Here is a 20,331-nt window from a genome sequence, read left to right on the forward strand (position 1 = left end):
GTTAGGCACCAGTTGGGAAGGCGTCACTTGATAAAAATCGAGCTTCAATAATGATGCCCAAAAGTGGAAACCTAACTCCCGCCCTAAAAGTCTCTATATAGAAGGCTACCTCTTCCTCCGTAACACCCTCGCACACCCCGTCATTAGAAGTAGGGATTCAGATCCCGTACTCATCAGGTATCCGGTACTCTTTCCTAATCCTCTCCTCTACCCCCTTCCTCAGAGTACCCTCAATCGACATTATGCCTTCAGGACGGATAGTCTCACCGGCCATCATATTTATGATGTCCACCTTACGGGTGGAAGGGACCCAAGAGGGAAGTTCGGATCGTGTGGCCCCCGAAGACTCTGACCCAGAAACTCCGAAACTATACTCTAGTTCTTTCGCCATTTGGTCATCTCGGGAGTTACCAATCTCCTCCTCCTACCCCCCCAAACCCCTTGGTTGGGAGCCCTCCACCAGTACTACTGACTCACTGGAAGGATTCTGAGAATCGCTTGACTCAGACATTGTAAAAATAAAATGAGAAATTAGAACCAAAGGATGCAGTACTCACCGAGAAAGATGACTGAAAAAGACTCGAGTTGGGATCTAGATCGACGGCGAAAAAACCCATGAACCAATGAAAAGGATCGCAAAGGAAAGCACCAGATGAAAAACCAACCCTAGCTCACTTCGAAGGAAAAACGAAGGAAATGGTTTCTGGAGATGGATTAAAGTTAAGGACCTACGCACGCGTGAACCGGCATTTAATCGGATGGGACACCTACACGTGGCGCGGTGGAAATGATTTAGTAAACCACCATAATCGAAGCGCCATTTTTATTGGTGAAAAGACACTTAAACCTCTACCGCAAACTTCGGAAACAAGCTACCCCGAGCACCATTTGAAACGTCCGCCCGTACCCTCCAGCTGCTCCTATTCCACTTGATGGAAAAAAAGACCTGTTGGACAAAAGGGCTCGGAATTCAGGGTAATGGTCCGCCCGTACCCTCAAGCTGCTCCTATTCCACTTGATGGAAAAAGAGACCGGTTGGACTAAAGGGCTCGGAATTCAGGATAACAGTCCACCCGTACCCTCCAGCTGCTCCTATTCCACTTGATGGAAAAAGATACCGGTTGGACAAAAGGGCTCAGAATTCAGGGTAACTATTCGCCCGTAACCTCCAGCTGCTTCTATTCCACTTGATGGAAAAAGAGACCAGTTGGACAAAATGGCTCGGAATTCAGGGTAACGGTCCGCCTGTACCCTCCAACTGCTCCTATTCCACTAGATGGAAAAAGAGACCGGTTGGGGAAAAGGGCTCGGAACCACGCGCGACGATCCGCCCCCCCTCCCAATTTTTACTATCCCACCTGGAAAGAAAGCCTAGACGAATCAGAAGACTCATGTCGAGATGAGGACCTGCGCTTCAAAAGATAGATAAAACAACCATGCGCCACTCTACGCCTACTCGCCAACGACACCTCCCCATCTTAGTTAAAGGAAATCTGAGAGACACACCTACTCTACTCAAATTAATGCAAGAACAACAGAAGAGAAACCACACAAAACAGACAGATATAGCGAAAAGTCCATTCATTGATAATAACATGGCCCGCGGGCCTACAAAAATCATGGGCTCGCAAGCCCTACAAGCTATGGCCCCTCGGGCTCCACTAAAAAAAAAACAGAGAGAGAGAGAGAGAGAGAAGAAAAGGACAGAAGAAGGGGAAAGGCACTTAACCTACGGGGCCATAAAACATGACTTTTTTCCAAAAAGAGGAGAGAAGAAATGATCGAGACGCTACCGCAGAAGTAACAGTCGCCCACCCCCTCCCCCGAACTCAGTCTGAGCGACTGTTCGGGGAGTTCTCTTCACTGGAGAGGTCTTCGTCGTCTACCCTCTCCTCAGGCGAACTCTCTAGGAAGGGGTCCGTCTCATACTCAAGTAGCTACTCATTAAGTCGGTAAATCTTCCACCTCAGCTCCCGATTCTCCGCCTTCAAGTCATCAATCTCTCCGTTCATCTCCAAAAGGCGGTTGCACAATGCCATCTTCTGATGATGGACACGGGAGAAGAAAGACCGCTTTCGGGCCACGTAGGCCTCATGGGATTCACCCTCGCGGGGAGGAGAATGGATGCGATGGGGAGGGAAGCCCGGGGGAGAACTCGTGTCCCGCTTGGCCCTCTTGTAACTCATCAAATCCTAGTCCGAATCAGAACTGTTGGAGGCCTCCACTACTATATGGCCTCACCCTTGTTGACGGAGGGGGAACCATCGCTAGACTTCAACATGTTTTTCAAAAGGCAAAAGGGGAAAGGAAGAAAGATAAGGACATGAGAAAATGGAGGGGAAGCGTGTGAAAAAGAGCGCTCCAAAAACCTCCTTCTTATACACCAAAAATGGAACCCTTGGATTACGAAGCGACGTGTCCAAAACGTGTCCTTCCACTACTAGATGGTCAAATTGTGCCTCATAATTATGCCATGACCCCTCGAGAAGGCACCACCAATCGGAACGCCTCGCTGCCCTGTATTTTCAAGATTCTCATAATTACCCTCGTCATCAGATTCTACGACCGGTTAAAAGAACTTACTCCCTTGGTCCATTCCATGGACCAAAGGAGTAGGGAGGTATTATAATAGGTACAAAATACGGTGAGGCCATAGGATCTCACCACGTGTCACTCCATCATACTCAATATCTTAGCCATAATCGCTCGTCATAATGAGGAGTATTAGATAAGGCATAAGATGTCAGATCGCGCCATGTGGCACCCTCCCGCCGCCCAAAACATGAGCCAAGATCATCCATTATTACGATTATGGAAAGGATTAAACACAAGATTAGCAAGCCATGCACGCCACTAATCCTCTACGGCCAGAGTGCGACCCAATAAAAGGAAAGAAGATCTTCACCACCAAAATGATTAAGAACGTCCACGTGGCGCCCAATGAGGAGGAATTGCATGCAAGCGAGAAGGGTAAATATGTGACCAAACTCGTGAGAAAGGGGATCCAATCTCTTCTGGCCTGGGAGGAAAGAAAAACCTAACCAGACTAGAGGGCACCATTAAAGGCAAGCTTTAATTGCCCATCAAAGTGACCATACCCAAAAGCAGGTGTGAGAAAAGGGTGTTGGATGCCTGCCCCGTCCTCTCCCCAGATCCCTTAGCCAACTCGACCACCCCAATAACAGAAATAGCCTATGTTTAATTTTGGTAACCTAGTCACCCCCTCTATTAATCTTGTTGTTCATTTATACGATTGAGCTGGAATCTGACTTGGGTGTCGAAGTGGTCGTTCGGGACCCACCCCGGACCCTTTGACGCCTTTGTTTGTGATTGTAGATACTGGACGGAGGCTCTCTACCCACCGCACGATCACAGACCCGGATTTCGGCACCATCAATATGTTTTTCTAGAGGAATGATAGACTTAAGGACGTCCTTACAAGAAACCAATTACAAGGGCACTCCTATTAGTCCTTATAAGCAAAGTGCATTTATGGTTATAGTTGTCAACATTATTTCCTTATATTTTGGGAGATGATATTTTCACCCCCCATTGCATTACGTATGCGCTCCCCTTATAAGGTGATTTGACGTGTGAACAGTGTGCAACTTTAATGTCATTTGACGTTAAATCACCATATAAGGGGAGTGCATACGTAACGCCGATGGGGGGGTTGTTGTGAAAATATCACTGCCCTGTATTTTTTGTGCCCTTATAAATACATTGTCTTTCCTTGGATCAATGAGAACGCCCTTGTAACTGAATTTGCATTTTTCAGATAGTAATAAAATCGAGAAAAGACAAAACCCAAAATGCCCAAATGTTGTCAAACTCAATACACCTAAAATGCAATCCATTTTACTTGTATATAATCAAGACTTCCCCTTAATTTCTAGGTATTGATCCCTTAGCTCAGTGGCCCAGGCTTTCTCCTTTGACCTAGAGGTCAGGGGTTCGAACCCAGCTTACCTCCCCAAAATACTAAAAAAATAGATCGACACGGGTACAGCTCATTTCAACACTGTTTAGAAGAAATGGGCCCAAGCCCCAATCCGAACAAGTTTTTATAAGCTTAGTGTCAAAGTATGTTGAGCTTGGGCATATTCAGTCCAAGTCCCGTGAACTATATGGTACTTCCGTAATTCCCTGAAAACTCATAGGCATATTGGAAAGTTTGTATCTATAAATATCAGGAAGCGAGTTTCACTCTCATCTGCCCCAAAAAAGCTCAAAAAATAAGACGGATTATCGCTTTTTTTCCCATCCCTCCTCTTCGTTGCAGAAATAATGAGCAGTCTCAGACAAAATTGCAGAGATCCAGACAATGATCTTTTACTCGTTTCGAGTTCAGGTGATTTCTTATAACTTTGCATTCATTTCTGCAACTTTTATTCGACATTCAACACCTCAGAAGAAAATCTCTTAGTTAGAAGCTAAAAAATCGTTGAATATTCACTTGAAACGATAGCAAGCTATCTGAAATTAAGACTGGATGTCTCTAAGATCTACACATTTTTTTTTTAAATTTTGATGATATTTTGTCGTCATTTCTCTTCGTTTCTAGGTTAGATCTGCAAATCTGCACGCATCCTGTGATTGTTGCCATATTTTTATGTGAAGTAAGATCTGAAAACGGAAACCACTCGATTGATTTTATTTTTATTTTTTTTTGTGTACTTTTCGTTGTATTTCTTAGAAAATTATACAACATTGATAATGTGAGATGTAGATGTGTACGTGCTGCTTTTGATTGGATAGGTAATAGAGATTAGGTCCAATGTTAGATTGTAGTGATGCGGAATGTTTGTTTTGAAGCCTAAACGAGTGAGTATAGATTCTTTGATTGAGTAGTTTTTTTTTTCTTGTAAGGACTACTAGTAAGGGGCCTGTCCGATGCACGTGAGAATGAAAACTTGAAGGTTCTTTGTTTTGAGCACGATCCGAATATGTATCTGTTTATCTGTCCCTTTCTATTGTTAATTTGATTATTTCTTTGGTTAAAATAAGTCTTTTACACTTTTAGCTCAAGTACTAATAACAAAGCTTGGCAGACACTTTTAGCACAGTCATATATACCACAAAAAAAATAATGTTAAATTTATCAAAACATAGTTTTTTTTTGTCGAAGAAAATATGCCAGCAATCATTCAAAATAAAATTAAACACAAATCATGGTCGTAACAATGTATCATTCTTTTTTAGGACCACGACGTTCTTTTACACTCAGATTCATAAGGCATTTTCCGATACGAATGATACGCATCACTAATATGGCCTATACATGTCGTTTTGGCCTCCAGCCAATACACCTACCAATACTGATTTTTTGAACCTTAAAAATGATGTAATTAACATTCCAGCCAGTTACATTTTTTCTTCATGCAGCATTATAAGCTACAAACTTTTAAGACAAATAATAATCCAAATTTGAATAGTAAGTTTCTATGCATAAGACTTAAAGAATTATTTTTAAGTATGTATTATCCAATCCTTTTATATTGTAATTTTGTTTACGAAAGTTGTTGTATTAAAGTATTAACTTTATTGGAGTGGTATATGTGACTGTGCTCAATCTTCTTGTTCAGCTAATGTTAGTTATCCTACAGGGCACTGTGTAGCTGGTTGACACATTCGAGTAGATTTCGATATCAGTATAACCATTTATGATTCACAGATTGGACATAATATCCTAAGATTTATTGTTTAGATTCTTAGATATTATGTCCTGAACTTATTTTCTCATTTTATCTGTTATATGAAAACTTCATCTTTAGACTATCTCTATAAAATGAAATTGGAAGAGATAGTTACTGGTTGGCTGATCTTCTTCAATCAGTCCACCGAAATGCCTTTGTGTGTGTGTGTATCAATGAAGCACGGATACGGGTACGACATGATACGGGTATATGGATACGTGATTTTAATAAAAAAAAGGATACGGGTACGTTGGGGGTATGCTGAATATAATATATTTTTATATTTTATTATATATTTATAAAAATAAAAAATTAAATATTTTGTTAAAGAATTCAAACAACTTAATTGGAGAACAATCAAATGACAATAACATCGTCAAAATCTAATATTACGTCACCAAAATCTAATATATTTCTAAGTTGTTAGGTTTTTAATTACGAGATATATATTATAGATATTTTGATATATTCAACCCCTCTATTGTAAATCTTTAATTTTCGATTTAATTTGAACCCGGTGCACACCCGATACCTTCACAAACCCAGGTGCGTACCCAGTACGTACCGAAAGAGTACCCAAGAGCACCTGCACCCGCACCCGATACGCACCCGACACGGGTACGTGGGCCTCCGGAGAGTACCCGTGCTTCTTAGGTGTGTGTGTGTGTGTGTGTATCTGTGTGTGTGTGTGTGTGTGTGTGAAATATACAAGGGCTCTTATTTTACAAGAGATAATTATCAACAGTGATAGCTATCCTAAACACATGACAAGTGGGCTGTGTTTTCACTTTTGATGAGTTGTCCCTAATATCTTGCAATATTTATCATGTAGTTGCAACAGCTACGTGAATGAAGATATTAGCTAAAGGACTTATCACTTTTATGCTTATCATCCCCCCCCCCCCCCTTCAAGTTGAGCGTGGGGATATCTTGAACACCCAACTTGAATCTCCATCGTATTAACTCTCCCCTGGTTAGACTCTTAGTAAAAACATCCGCAACTTGTAACTCAGAAGGGATGAACTGAACTTGTAAAGAACCGGCGGCAACTTTTTCTCTAACAAAATGAAAGTCGATAGCAACATGTTTTGTACGTGCTTGAATTATAGGATTAGCTGCCATATGTGTAGCGCTCTTGTTGTCACAGAAAATTATGGGAGCTCTGGAAAGAAAAAATCCCATATCACGAAGGAGATACATTATCCATGTTATCCTCAGCAGCGGTGGAAGCAAGCGCCCTATATTCAGCCTCAGAACTTGAACGTGACACAGTTTGTTGCTTCTTTGCGCTCCAAGAAATGCAAGAAATGCCAAGGAAAATAGCATAGCCAGCAGTCGAACGTTGGGTATCGAGGCAACCAGCCCAGTCTGCATCACTATAGGCATAGAGAAGGCATGGTCTGCTGGACCTAAGTGAAAGTCCATGATGAATCGTCCCCTTAATGTATCGTAGTATTCGTTTTACGGCACGAAGATGATCTGTTGTTGGAGCTTGCATGTGCTGGCACACTGAGTTGACGCTAAAGGCAATATCTGGGTGAGTCAAAGTGAGATATAGGAGTGAGCCCACTAGTTGTCAATATGGCGATGGATCAGATAGCAACTCCCCAGATGAGTGAAGTTTTTGACCAACCTGCATAGGTGTTGGTAGGGGCTTAGAGTCAAATCATGTCTGCCTTTACAAGTAGGTCTTTGGCATATTTGGACTGGGAGAGAAATATGCCTTTGGAATTGGAAAAAACCTCAATGCCAAGGAAATAATGAAGGTTTCCTATATCCTTCATCGAGAACTCTCCACTAATGTGGTTGATGAACATAGAGAGGAGAGCATCATTGTTTCCTGTCAACACAATATCGTCAACATAAAGTAATAAAATGAGTATGTCATGGCCATGACGGAGGACAAACATTGAAGGATCCGCCTTACTGCATACAAATCCCGTGTCGAACAAGAAATTACTGAGATGAGAGAACCATGCAAGTGGTCCTTGTTTGAGGCCGTAGAGTGTTCGATTCAACCAACAAACGTGCGAAGGTTTTGATGGGTCCAAGTAGCCTGGTGGTTGCTCAATAAAGACAGATTCCGTAAGAAACCCGTTCAAGAAGGCATTTTTTACGTCGAGCTGACATAACTTCCATTTAAGGGCAACGGCGACAGTCAGTGCTAGGCGAATAGTTGTTGCCTTCACAACAGGGCTGAAGGTTTCGTTGAAATCGATGCCTTGGAGTTGATTATAACCCTTTGCAACAAGTCTGGCTTTGTACCTATCAATTGTTCCATCAGATCGCAACTTTGTCTTGAAGACCCATTTTGATCCGATTACGTTCAGTCCAAGTGCAATTCTGATGGAGAGCAATCATCTCTTCGTCCATGGCGACTTTCCAATGTGGGATCTTGAGGGCTGATTTAACAGTCTTCGGTTCAGTGAGCCTATCAATGGAGGCAAGTAAACAACGTTGGGTTGATGAAAATCTAGAGAGATCCAACTAAGTAATGGGGTGGCGTGTATGGTTCAATCCTTGAGCCTTAGCTTTGGAGCGAGTCAACATATGATGAGTAGATTTTGGGCCCAATGGAGGCGCTAAGAGGGGGCCTGGAGATGAAGAAATCGGTGGAAGGCAAGTTGATATTTCACCAGTGGGGATGGTCTGGGATTCCGGCAAAACAGTCACTGTGTTTGGCGGGAAGGATGTCGGTTGAGTAAGTGAGGATGGTGGAGTGGATGGGGTTGGTGAAGTGGATTGGTCTGGTATAGAGGATGAGCATTCTGAAGAAGATGGTGTTTTTGGGGTAGAAGTGACTGACAAGGGTTTGTTTATAATGGGAAGCTCAACTTTAGGATGACTATGAGGATCAGTAGTTGGCCTGTGGTGTGGGAGTGACTGGTCTGAAAGCCATAACGGTGTGGATGAAAATGTGATGGCATCTTCACACGATATTGGAAAAGAAGAGTAGTTGATACCACGTGATTTGAAAGGAAAGATGAGCTCATCGAATACAATGTGTCGAGATATGTAAAGTCTCCCAGTCGGAGGATGTAGACATCGAAAACCTTTATGCATGCTGCTGTAGCCAACAAACACACATGGTAGCCTCTTTGGGATAAATTTGTGTGCATTGTAATCTTTAAGGTATGGGTAACAGAGACATCCAAATGGACGTAAGGTTGTGTAATCAGGGTTAGAACCAAATAACACTGAATATGGGGAGGCATTGTGTAACACAGAAGAGGGCAGACGATTGAGCCTCCACCCATAAGCTCTTAGGAGCTTTGCTATGAAAAAGAAGGGTAAGGCCAGTCTCTGTTTTATGTCGGTGCTTCCTTTCTGACATACTATTATGTTGTGGGGTATGGGGACATGAAGTGTAATGCACAATTCCACATTGATCAAGATGCGAAAGAAATTGGTGAGAGTTATACTCTCCACCCCTGTCGCTTTGTAATATTTTGATTGATTTTCCAAAAAAGTTACTGACCTAATACTGAAATTTCTTAAAACATGTAAAGACCTCAGATTTGCATTTCATTGGATAAAACCATGTGAACCGACTACATTCATCAATAAAAATTACATAAAAGCGGACCGAACAAAAATCTTCTTTATTTGAAAATGGTAAACGACATCCCTTACCAAGTTGACAGCCCTCACAAAGGCGCTCAACATTATTAGTCCGAGAGACTGGAAGATGACTATCATTTATTAATGCTTGGAGAACCTTCAGCAAGGGGTGACCTAGTCTCTGGTGCCACACCTCTAATGAAGGTAGTTTTGAAGGTCTTATTGGAAGTCGTGCCTCATGATTGTTATTGAAGAAGGAGTAGAGACCCCCACGTCTATATCCCTTTGTTAGAATCGTCCCTGTTTTCCGATCCTTGATAACAAATCCACAACGTGAGAACTCAATTGTATAATCATGATCATCAGCTAACTGACTGACTGATTCTTTTGTATTCCAGGAACAAGTCACATTGTTAAGAGAAATATTACCACATGCGCTAGAAACCTTAGTAGATCCGATGTGGGTAATGGGTAAAGCATCCCCATTTCCGACATAAACACGATCCGTACCTCTATAAGGTGTATGAGAAGAAAAGTTACCTGGATTATTGCTCATGTGAGAAGTGGCCCCGGTGTCAAGGTACCACTGATGGTCATCCTGATCAGTGATAGATAAAGCAGCAAGAGAAGTTGAACATTGGTTGATTGGTAAGCCTGATTAAACCACTCCCAACAGTCCATGGCCGTATGAAATTGTTTCCCATAAATTTGGCAAATGTCTGGGTTGAATGGGGGACGTGGTGATGCCGGCGGAAAGAATGAGGGACGTGATGATGGGGTTGTGTTGCTACTCGAACACCGTAATGATTTCCTGAAGATCCATTATAGTTGGGTTTGGATCGCTGATTTTGATTAGAGCCGCGATGATAATGGTTCTGTCCATTAGATCGGTGATTGGCGGTTTATTGGAATTCCTCCCGCTAAAGTTTTGATGATATTTCTTCTGATTTCCTTCTTGGTGAGCAATAAAGGCTGAATCAGAGAGGTTCCAAAAATGGATTTGTTCATCTCAACTCGTTGCTCTTGGTTGACGAGTGTGGGAATGAGTTAATCATAAGTCGGTAACAGGGGTTTCGCCGGGATAGAGGTGACAAAAGCTTCATAATCGGGCCCGAAACCACGGAGTACCGAAAATACTTTGTAACCATCAGGAATAGGGCTGCCAATAGCAGCCAAAGCATCTCCAATAGCTTTGAAGCGCCGTAGGTAATCAGTAACAGTTGATGTACCTTGTTTGCAGCACAATAGATCTTGTCGCAATTGAAACTCGCGCTCCTTTCTTCGATGTGCATAAGTATCCTCCAATGACTTCCATACTGCAAATGAGGTAGAAAGCCCAAGAATTTCTGTCAGTAATTCTTCCGTAAGCTTGGCGTTGATCCAGCTTAAGACTATCTGATCAGTGGTCTCCCGTGTGTCATAGGCTGGATTAGGGACCTTGGATCCATCATTGGATTGAAGAAATTGAGGAGGCGGCCTGATATCTCCATTGATTTAGCCAATAAGTTTCTGACTTTGGAGAATAGGAAGAAATTGGTTCTTCTATACAAGATAATTTGTGGACGACAACTTGATTGAAATCAAGTAAGATATAGCTGTCAAGGATATTGAGGGAATTGGTGTGGTTGACAAATTGTTAGTGGCAGATGACAATGGACTGGATGAGTTGGGAGAAGCCATTAATAATTTCAGGTTTTATGGGGCAATAGCTGAAACGATGTTAAGGCCGAGAGGTTTAAGTCTGTGATCTCAAAAGATCATATGCTCTGATACCATAAAATGAAATTGGAAGAGATAGTTAATGGTTGGCTGATCTTCTTCAATCAGTCCACCGAAAGGCCTTTGTGTGTGTGTGTGTGTGTGTGAAATGTACAAGAGCTCTTATTTTACAAGAGATAATTATCAACGGTGATAGCTATCCTAAACACATGACAAGTGGGCTGTGTTTCTTATCACTTTTGATGAGGTGTCCCTAATATCTTGCAATATTTATCATGTAGTTGCAACAGCTACGTGAATGAAGATATTAGCTAAATGACTTATCACTTTTATGCTTATCATTCTATATGTCCTTGTGACACCTTATGGGAAAACATGAAGGTTCCTTTATTTAATAATTTATTTGGTGGGTAAGCCAGGTTCAAAGATGTTACCTCAAAGTAGTAACCATATACATTCCTAATTACTTCGAGACGAGGCTTGACCCCATGTTTCATTTTGGCAGGTAGTGGGGTATGTATGATGAGCAGTACATGGAAAAATGAGCAACATCCATCCTTCATCAATTTCATCTCATCCTTCCTCAGTGAAAATTCATACCGACTCAACTTCCTTCCAATCGCCCCTGTAATTGCTTTCTTACTTTTGCTCCTAATGTCCTGCTATGAGTTGACTGCTCAAGCTGCGTGGCTGTGAAATGTAGGATTTCATTTTCAACAATGGAGGATTATCAGTAGCATTCGTCTTCATAACGAATTGGAACTGCGACAATGTCTCCATCTTTACCAGGTAGATAGCTTCTGCTGTGATTTGAGCTTCCTGTTTTGTGGTCTGTTTGATATGATAATGCTACACAGGATCCAAAAATTGAAAGGGCAGTTTGGGCTTCTCTATGTCATCGTCAATGTCCCAACCAGGGAGCAAAATGACTCTTTTGTTAGATCATACTTCAAGTGAGTTGCACAATTCTCTCTGTCAATTGATGCTTCTTCTGTGGATTATGAGTCGATAATGAATTTGGGTATTCGTGATTCTGGTAAAGGTATGGTATGGAGCTTGGCAGGCCAACATTTGTACCGGTTCTGGACTTGGAGATGGGATTCGAGAAGATTCTGAAGATAGCACATATCCGTGGGGGTGAACTATCAATCTCTGTCACTGACTTGTAGAAATCCTCATGAATTATATACTCATGTGTCCTAACCACTTATCTCCAGTATGTAAACAGCAGGATGCCGTCTCCAAGTTGAAGGTGGAGGTAAGTTGATGTTCTAAACTTATCTTTACCTATTCTTTTTTCTTCTCATTTTGAGATGCAGCTGAAATATGTGATTTATATTGGTAAAGCGCGAGCAATCGGTGCAGACAATGGATGCCTTCCTTAAAGTTGTCACATCTATACCTGGCATCGACAACCATGATGGAAATTCGGTAATTTATTTTACTTTTGTGGAGCAATCATGTTCACATGCTTTATTTTAAATGCATGTATTTCTATATAAGAGGGGTACGCCATTATCAGAAAAATTGCTCAGGTCAGGAAAAAGATATGCATGCTTGGAAACTGTTTTCACATGGGGTTCAACCAATACTTTCCCATTTCCCTTATGATTGATATACTATTTACTTATTTCTAATGTACTTATAAAATCTTTCTTTGGATACTCCAAACACCTCTCGATATCCCTTTGAAGATTTTTCTGTTCTTTTCCTTCCAAACTATCCACAACGCAGTGCCCAAGGAAGAGATTTCACAAAACTCTGCATCTAGGATTCCAAAGAGTGAAGGCCCAATTCCCAAACATCTCCGCTACACGGCTCGGAGAACTCAACTGACTCTGAACATGCTAAGAACATACAACCATATCCTCCAAGTGAACCTACAACGAATCAAAAGATCGATTGAGTCAGTATCCTCAAGACATAATTCACAGTGATTTACCAAATCCTTCGTCTATGGACAATCCACAGTAAGTGGGGAATGCAGAGAGAAATTTTGTTAGTTGCAGATTTTCCTTCGATCAAAAGAGAGTGTTTCTATATCTCAATTGAAAGGAGTGCCAAATGTTACAAAAAGAAAAGAGCAATGGATTCTCCTATAGTGGAAACTAGGTTGGATAAGATGAAGATGTGCTGATGGAAAGTTGCCTATGAGGAATCGATCTCAACATGCCGATGCAAACATGGATGAAAGGGCCCATCTAATAGGGTGAAGGGCTAGCTAAGGTGGTGGAAAATGATCCGAAAGGATTGATTGCCAGGGGAAGGAGCCTAACATTGGATGATTCAGATGTCATCCCTGCAAAGCAAGGTGGATTAAATCATTGATTTGAATAGTGTGGTATTTCAACTTCTCCCACCTATTTTAATATATGTTAGAGGGAAAATCAGGGAAGACAAATTGTAGGCATGAAATGTAGGGGCAAGAGAAGCATTAAATGCAGATGTCCTTTCCTTGTACAAGGGAAGATACTCATGGATAGTAGAGAGTGGTGAAGGTGAACATGATTGCAATGAGGTAATTACGACAAAAGGATAGGGAAAATATAGTCTCGAACAAAGAGTTACTAGGAATACTCGATTTTATATGGGCAGACTAGGAAATCAGACTAGTATGTTAAGGAGAAAATACTAAATATGGAGAACTCTACAAGTAGAGCAAAGGGGATAAAATAAAAGGAAGAGTATTATGTGCACGACCATGCTGATGTAGTCCAGGGACAGAAAGAAGTAGAAGAAGAAGAGAAGATGTAGAAGTAGAAGAAGAAGAGAAGAAAATGGGAGAAGGAGAACTCAATATCAGTAATCAATCAATTAATCATCAAAACTAATTAAAAAGTCATACATCAGCCTATATATAGGCAATTGACAATCATAAAAGACTAAAATACCCCTAAAATCTCTAAAAGACCAAAATAACCATAATAATCCCCAAAATATCCCTAAAAACAATAAAAATACCAAAAAATATCCCTATGCAGCCTCCTAAATGCGGCCTTGCCTAGAATAAGTTTGCAACGGACTTCGACGATCCCCATCACATGCCCGTAGTGTCGAGCAACTAAAATCTCAGAGGATGAGCTCGAGGGCTTCTTCCAATACCTGTAGGAGAAAGCTCAAAGGAATCTGACGGGTAATTGAAGGAGGCGGTGTTTGAGGAAAGGAATAGGCCAATTATGGGGGAGAAGAAAAGACTCGAAAAGGCGAATTTAGTGCCAAGAAACCCTATGCATGAATAATTTAAGGAGGAATAAAAAATGGTCAGTGAAATGAACAAATTGAAGCTCAAATCCTATCAGAAGAGGCAGGTGGAAGATGCAACGATAGCTTGGAGGCAATGTGAGTGCAGGGTAATCGACGAATATCAAACCCTCACATAGATTTAGGGGGTGAGTTAGGATTCCATGAAGAGTCGCAACATTAGGACTACAATGACAGGGAAGGAAATCTCACACTTAAAGGTACACAGTTTTATTGAGTCCAAACTTCTTTAATTTCTCGTCCTTGAACGAACTAAGGTAAATTCAGAGGTGGTAGTGGAGAGACAAACAAATGGAGGTAAGGACTCTTTGAGTACGAGTGAACAAGAAGAGAGACTTACAAATCCCATCCCTAAGTGGTCAAAGTCGTGTCAAGCTAAAGGCTACTCCGATTAGAATTATTCTTTTGGCATAGAAGTGCCGTATTAATTGGGACAGTTCACTGTACACCAATGACTCTTATAGCTCTTCAAGTGAAGAAGAGATGAAACCATAGTTTTAAACTATTGATTTAGCCGACACTTTGAAGTTATTGCTGACACGCGTGTCTTCATTGTACTACTATGAGTGTTAGACTTAATGTGGGTGCGTAGACATGTTTTTGTGCCTTGTCAAGCGTGACATTCTATTTATTTTTGCTTATTGTGTTTAACTCTTTTATTATTAACATTTTTTAGCTCTTCTTTAACTAATATTTGTTGTTATATCATATATACTTTCTATTTTACCTGTATCCCCGTTTCTAAATTTTGGGGGTGATGCAGATTGTAGGCCCAATAGGAGACATATTTGTCCAATGAGACTTTTAGGGATTTATTTCCAAATTATTTAGTTTCTAGGATTCTTATTTCCTTGTTTTAGTTTAGGGCTTTTAAATTCCATGGAAAATGAAATCCCTAAACTAAAACATGGAAATAAGAATCCTAGAGACTAAATAATATGGAAATAAATCCCTAAAAGTCGTATTGGGTAAATATGCCTCTCATTGGGCCTACAATCTGCATCAGCGGGGTTACTGTGTCCGACACTCTGTCCATGTCGACACGCGACACTCGTGTCCGTGTCCACAAATCATAGGTTTTAAAACTCCCCCGCATCATCACGGACTCCCTTTTACCCTACAACGTCAATAAAAACTCCTTTGACAATCCTGAATTATGACTTGCGTCAACCGAATACTCGGCCGCGTCGTTCCGAGTCGACTAGGATTTTCTTCGGCCACTTTCCGTGCCGCATCCCGCATTTTTTAACACTGTGATGAATACTCACATTGAGGATCAGATAGAATTCAGGAATCAGATACGAAAACACCCCGAGAGGAGATAATGTGAATTCAGGTCCTTTTTCAGTAAATCCCTGGCTTATAGAAAAATATACAGCTTATCATGTTATTACTCCCAGGGTCTTTTCCATCATCACATTTTCAACTTGGATCCTTTGATTAAGCATTCATCCACATCAAAGTCATCATTAAAATCTCAACTCAACTCAACAAAGCCTTTGTCCCAAACTAGTTGGGGTCGGCTAAAGTCATCATTAAAATAAATAAATAAATAAATAATAATAAGAAAGAACTCAGAACAAAAAAAAAATGTAGGAACTTCCCCTTTACAAATCTGACCCATGGAGGCTTGAAGCCATTTCTTAAACATCATTTCAATCCTTTGAAGTGGTTTACCAAAAAAAGCGTACTGAAAGCTTGAGATGACGTGGAGAAGTTGGAGAAATTTCTGAAAAGCAATGATTTTCCGAAAATTCCTATTTGAACTCTTATTTGGCACCAATAAGAGATTTCTCACCTATAGCAATCCACGTATTGGGAAAGACTTTGTAGAAAAAATATTCAAAAAAAGAAAAAAAGAAGGAAAGAGGCTTTAAAGAGTTTGAAACGTTTTAGGGGAAGAGAGTTTTGGAACATTTTAGGGAAGAGGTTTTCTCGATAAAGTTAGGGATGTGATATTGTTTTGAGCGCTTACAAAGGGATATCATTGTGTTTGGGGGGTTTAATTACCCCCGGCTATCATTATTAGGCATGTAAAATGTTGTAAAATACCCTTATTACAGTGGTCCTTGGTAGACACCTCACAATATTTTACCTTTGCAGTAGAAGATGAGCACCTTGGAGATCCTCAGCTGGGAAGTCATGAGGGCTTTGATATTCATTTCTTCCTACCTAAGGCCCTGTTTGTTTTGGATTTTTTGAACCGATTGTGAGTCCAAAACTGATTCTTGGACTCAAATTTGCGTTTAATTTTGATCCCAACAATCACTTTTGAACTCACAATCGGTTCTTAAAGTCCAAAACATACAGGGCCAAAGACTGTGCCTAGGCAAGAACCACCCCCGCCTCCCTTTCCATGACTGAGGTGCATGTACCTGAAAGGCTGAAATGCCTTTGATACACAGCTTTTTTAAGGATGGAATATGTCTGACTCAAGTCTACACGTAGGCCCTGTTTGTTTTGGATTATGACAACCGATTGTGAGTCCAAAACTGATTATTGTACTCAAAATTGTCAGGGACCCGGGTAGAACTCACCCTCAAAAGCTAGCCTTTAAGGGGAGGGTGCCCATTCCCTTTTAACCCATCCACAACCATTTCACTATTCCGATGTGGGATAAATGCTTTTGCATGGAACCCCCAACAATCTTCCCCTCCACGCGGAAGCAACGTGGACAATCGCACCCCTCCACACGGCGGCAAACGTGGGAACTACTAGATCTTATCCGAGGGAACTTCACCACCCTCGAAAGTACACCGGGATTACCAAGATCTTCCCCAAGGGACATTTTTCTCCGTCCTCAGAGGCAACACCGGGGTTACCACGCCCTAGCTCTGATACCATTTGTCAGGGCCCGTGTAGAACTCGCCCTCAAAAGCTAGCCTTAAGGGGAGGGTGCCCATTCCCTTATAACCCATCCACAACCATTTCACTATTCTGATGTGGGATAAATGCTTTTGCATGGAACTCCCAACAAAAATTAAACATAAATTTGAGTCCAATAATCAGTTTTGGACTCGCAATCGGTTCTCAAAATCCAAAACAAGCAGGGCCTTAATCTACCTTTCTCAGTATCTGGCTTAAGTGATTTCTAATCAGATTCGTATTTCAATCTCAATTACCTAGCCTATTTGTTGGGAACCAGGCTGAGAAATTGGGAATGAATTTATGGCATGCTAGGACTTAACAACTCACATTCCAGATTGGTCTATGCCTAATTATTATTATGGTTATTGTAACTCAATGCCTGGCCAATTCTTTAGGATATTGTAAAACATTTTTAATCAAACTCTAAGGAAACTCATTTGAGTGGATTGTGTGCTCGACCGAGTCTTGAGTATCCGCTGATTTGAATTTCTATCGAGTCCATTTCAAATTTAGTTTTTAAACATTTGTAAACCAATATTAGTACATTTTGTTGAACATTATATGTGACTCTAGAGATGACTTGGAATATCAGGTTATCTTAAGTCACTGTGTCTGATTTTGGGACACCCTATTTTAAAAAAAACTACTGCACACTACCATGTCTGAACTACACATGCATGGTGATTGTCTGTCTACATTTGCATACATGAAGGTTGCCATGTTCTGCTAATCTCATTTATCCTCCAAAAGAGCAACTTCATTTATCTTCTCTTTTGTTCAGCTGATTCAAGCTATTGGTTCTATTGAAGCAATATCGAAAGCATCCAAAGCCTATATACTAGAAAATACCGATCTTTCAGCAGCCAAGGCAGAAGCAACTGTAAGTTTTTTCAATGATCCAAAATACTTTTGTTTTCCGAAAATCAATTGAAATGAATCCATGCCTTTTTAAACTTGGGAAAAAAGGAGGAAGAAAGAAGATTGCCATCCATTTGTTCAATGGATTATTTCAGCTTTTTTCTTGATGACCTTTCTTCACATTTTGCATGCAAAGTTGATATTGAATCTCTCATGTGATGATTGTTTTAATTTGAGAATAGATTCTCTCTCTTGGTTAGGTGTGTTGGGACCCGGTAAGAACTCACCCTCAAAAGCTAACCGTTAAGGGGAGGGTGCCCGAATTCTTATAAGCCCATCCACATCCATTTATGTGGAATTATTGCTTTCACGTGGAACCCCCCAACAATCTCCCCCCTCCAGGTGGAAGCACCGTGGACAATCTCGCTCCTCCACGTGGAGGCAACGTGGGAACTACGAGATTCCCCCCCATAAGGGATTTTTCCTTCCTTGGGCATATGCTGGGGTTACCACGCCCTAGCTCTGATACCACTTGTTGGGACCCGGGTAGAACTCACACTCAAAAGCTAGCCGTTAAGGGGAGAGTGCCCAAATCCTTATAAGCCCCATCAACATCATTTCACTATTCCGATGTGGGAGTGTTGCAGATGCTAACATCTAAATTACTTCTGTTATACTTGAGACATAAATTTTTCTTTCTTTTTTGATCAACTAAATTTGAACCTTATGAATTTATGCTTCCTCCATGATATTAAGTTCATCCTTAATTAAATTTGGATCTTCGTAACTTCACTTGGGGCCTGTTTCTTTCGCCAGTTTAGCAACGTTTTCCCTTCTCTTCTATGACAAATGATACGAAGATGCACTTCTATGACGCATCTTTCGAATGCCCTATTCTAGGATGCCGTGTGTCACAAGAGCTTTATGATGGCATACCAGCGCCTGCCTTGCAAGAAAAACATTTCTGATAGAAATTTTTCTCATAAAGCTTTTTCTTTCCACAGTTTAGTGGAAAATGATATTACTGTTAATTTAGAGGGATGTCATCCAAAATTGAAGGTATTGTATGGGATCGATCAAGTTATCTTTTTGGCGTGTAAAAAAGGTTGGAGCTTTTAGACATTCTTTCCAAAATTTTCCAGAAAAAAGTTATTAACAGAGAGAACATTGGAATCGCTATGCAGTACAGCTCCACAAACCCCTGTTGCACCCATTCATTTCCCTTTCATGGGTCAAGTTTAAATGGTAGAAATATTTTCTTGTCAGCCAATTTCTCATCGGCATTGAAGGTGACGGCCATGTTGATTTTGAGAAATCATTTGTTTGCCGAAGCCTCTCTAACTGGTGATTACCTTGCTAATGATCTTAGAAAAAATTGTCAATGGGTAACACGTAAATGACGAAATTGTGGATGGATGACACCTTTTTCAAACCTTGTGAAACGAGGTCAAAACACCAAAACACCTTTTTTGACATGGATTTTTACCTAAATACCCCTCAACTCAAAAAAGAAAAACAAGTTAGAGTAAAAAATTTCCTCTCTTTTCCTTTTCACCTACCACATTTACCGCCTATGTCCAGCAGTCCCCCCTAATGCCTCAAACCCACAAAGTGGAAGAAAAGGTTAGTAGCTTATCCTCTTAGGGCCTGTTTGGTTTGTAGGAAAGGTCTTTCCACCTTGGAAAGCCTTTCTGAGGAAAGTCTTTTCTTTTCCTTTCCTTCCCATAGAAATCATTTTTTGTCGTTTGGTACAATAAAGCTGAAATAGAAATCTTTTTCCTTGAAAGGTATTCATCTCCTTTGGATGAATGCTATTTGGAAAAGAAATAAGAGAACATCAACTAACAACGGTGACATTGTAGGCGTTTAAAACATATTATTACCTTATTTGAGTTATCTGTCAAAATAGCAATAGACGTTTTAAACACTTGTTAATGTTTAATTTATTTTGGAGAAATACGAACTTCAATTTTAACATTTCTACCACATATCTAAGTTTTTCTTCTATTAAAGTAGGGAGGGTAACCCTTTCGAAAATTTGCTAAGGTGCCATTATCAAAACAGAACTGACCAAATGTAAGTGAAAAATATAAATCGGTTTTTCCATTGAGAAATTCTAAAGTATATGAAAAACCATTTAATTCACCTTTGTTGATGAAGGGGTGGAAATACCAAATTTGGGTATGTTGTTTTTATTAATAAGAGGGAAATGATATCTTCGACCCATTTTTCTTACTTGGGACAGCCCCTCTAGTGCAAAAGAGTAGTCAAGAATACACTAGAGGAGGCTGTCCCAAGTAAAAAAGGGGGACGAATATATCACTTCCCTATTTTTATTGTTAAAATCGTCTTCAACCTTGAGACGATG

The 20,331-nt window shown here is 40.7% G+C and overlaps 1 protein-coding gene across 6 annotated transcripts; it reads left to right on the forward strand.

Moving 5' to 3' along the window:
* Nucleotides 1–4,194: 4,194 nt before the first annotated feature.
* On the forward strand, nucleotides 4,195–19,085 carry LOC143846745 (DNA ligase-like protein). Of its 6 annotated transcripts, none has more exons than XM_077355291.1 (9): nucleotides 4,195–4,351; nucleotides 11,482–11,603; nucleotides 11,680–11,765; nucleotides 11,834–11,929; nucleotides 12,019–12,113; nucleotides 12,194–12,234; nucleotides 12,324–12,407; nucleotides 17,887–17,985; nucleotides 18,864–19,085. In XM_077355291.1, the coding sequence occupies exons 1-9, from the start codon at nucleotides 4,288–4,290 to the stop codon at nucleotides 19,080–19,082; spliced, it is 906 nt and encodes a 301-aa protein (XP_077211406.1). In that variant the 5' UTR covers nucleotides 4,195–4,287; the 3' UTR covers nucleotides 19,083–19,085. The 6 variants fall into 6 exon arrangements, with proteins under 6 accessions (XP_077211406.1, XP_077211409.1, XP_077211407.1 ...); XM_077355294.1 differs by having other exon boundaries at nucleotides 18,780–18,919; XM_077355292.1 differs by lacking the exon at nucleotides 18,864–19,085 and adding an exon at nucleotides 18,224–18,773.
* Nucleotides 19,086–20,331: the final 1,246 nt, after the last annotated feature.

The sequence above is a fragment of the Tasmannia lanceolata genome, unplaced genomic scaffold, assembly GCF_043159265.1.
Source record: "Tasmannia lanceolata isolate RefF3 unplaced genomic scaffold, GAP_Taslan_0.1 ptg000015l, whole genome shotgun sequence".
NCBI classification, from domain to species: Eukaryota; Viridiplantae; Streptophyta; class Magnoliopsida; order Canellales; family Winteraceae; genus Tasmannia; species Tasmannia lanceolata.

Coding starts and splice junctions, on each gene's coding strand:
- LOC143846745 (XM_077355291.1), top strand. CDS start 4,288: ATGAGCAGTCTCAGACAAAATTGCAGAGATCCAGACAATGATCTTTTA. Junction 12,408..17,886: donor ACAACCATGATGGAAATTCG/GTAATTTATTTT, acceptor TCTTTTGTTCAG/CTGATTCAAGCTATTGGTTC. Junction 17,986..18,863: donor CAGCCAAGGCAGAAGCAACT/GTAAGTTTTTTC, acceptor GCCCTATTCTAG/GATGCCGTGTGTCACAAGAG.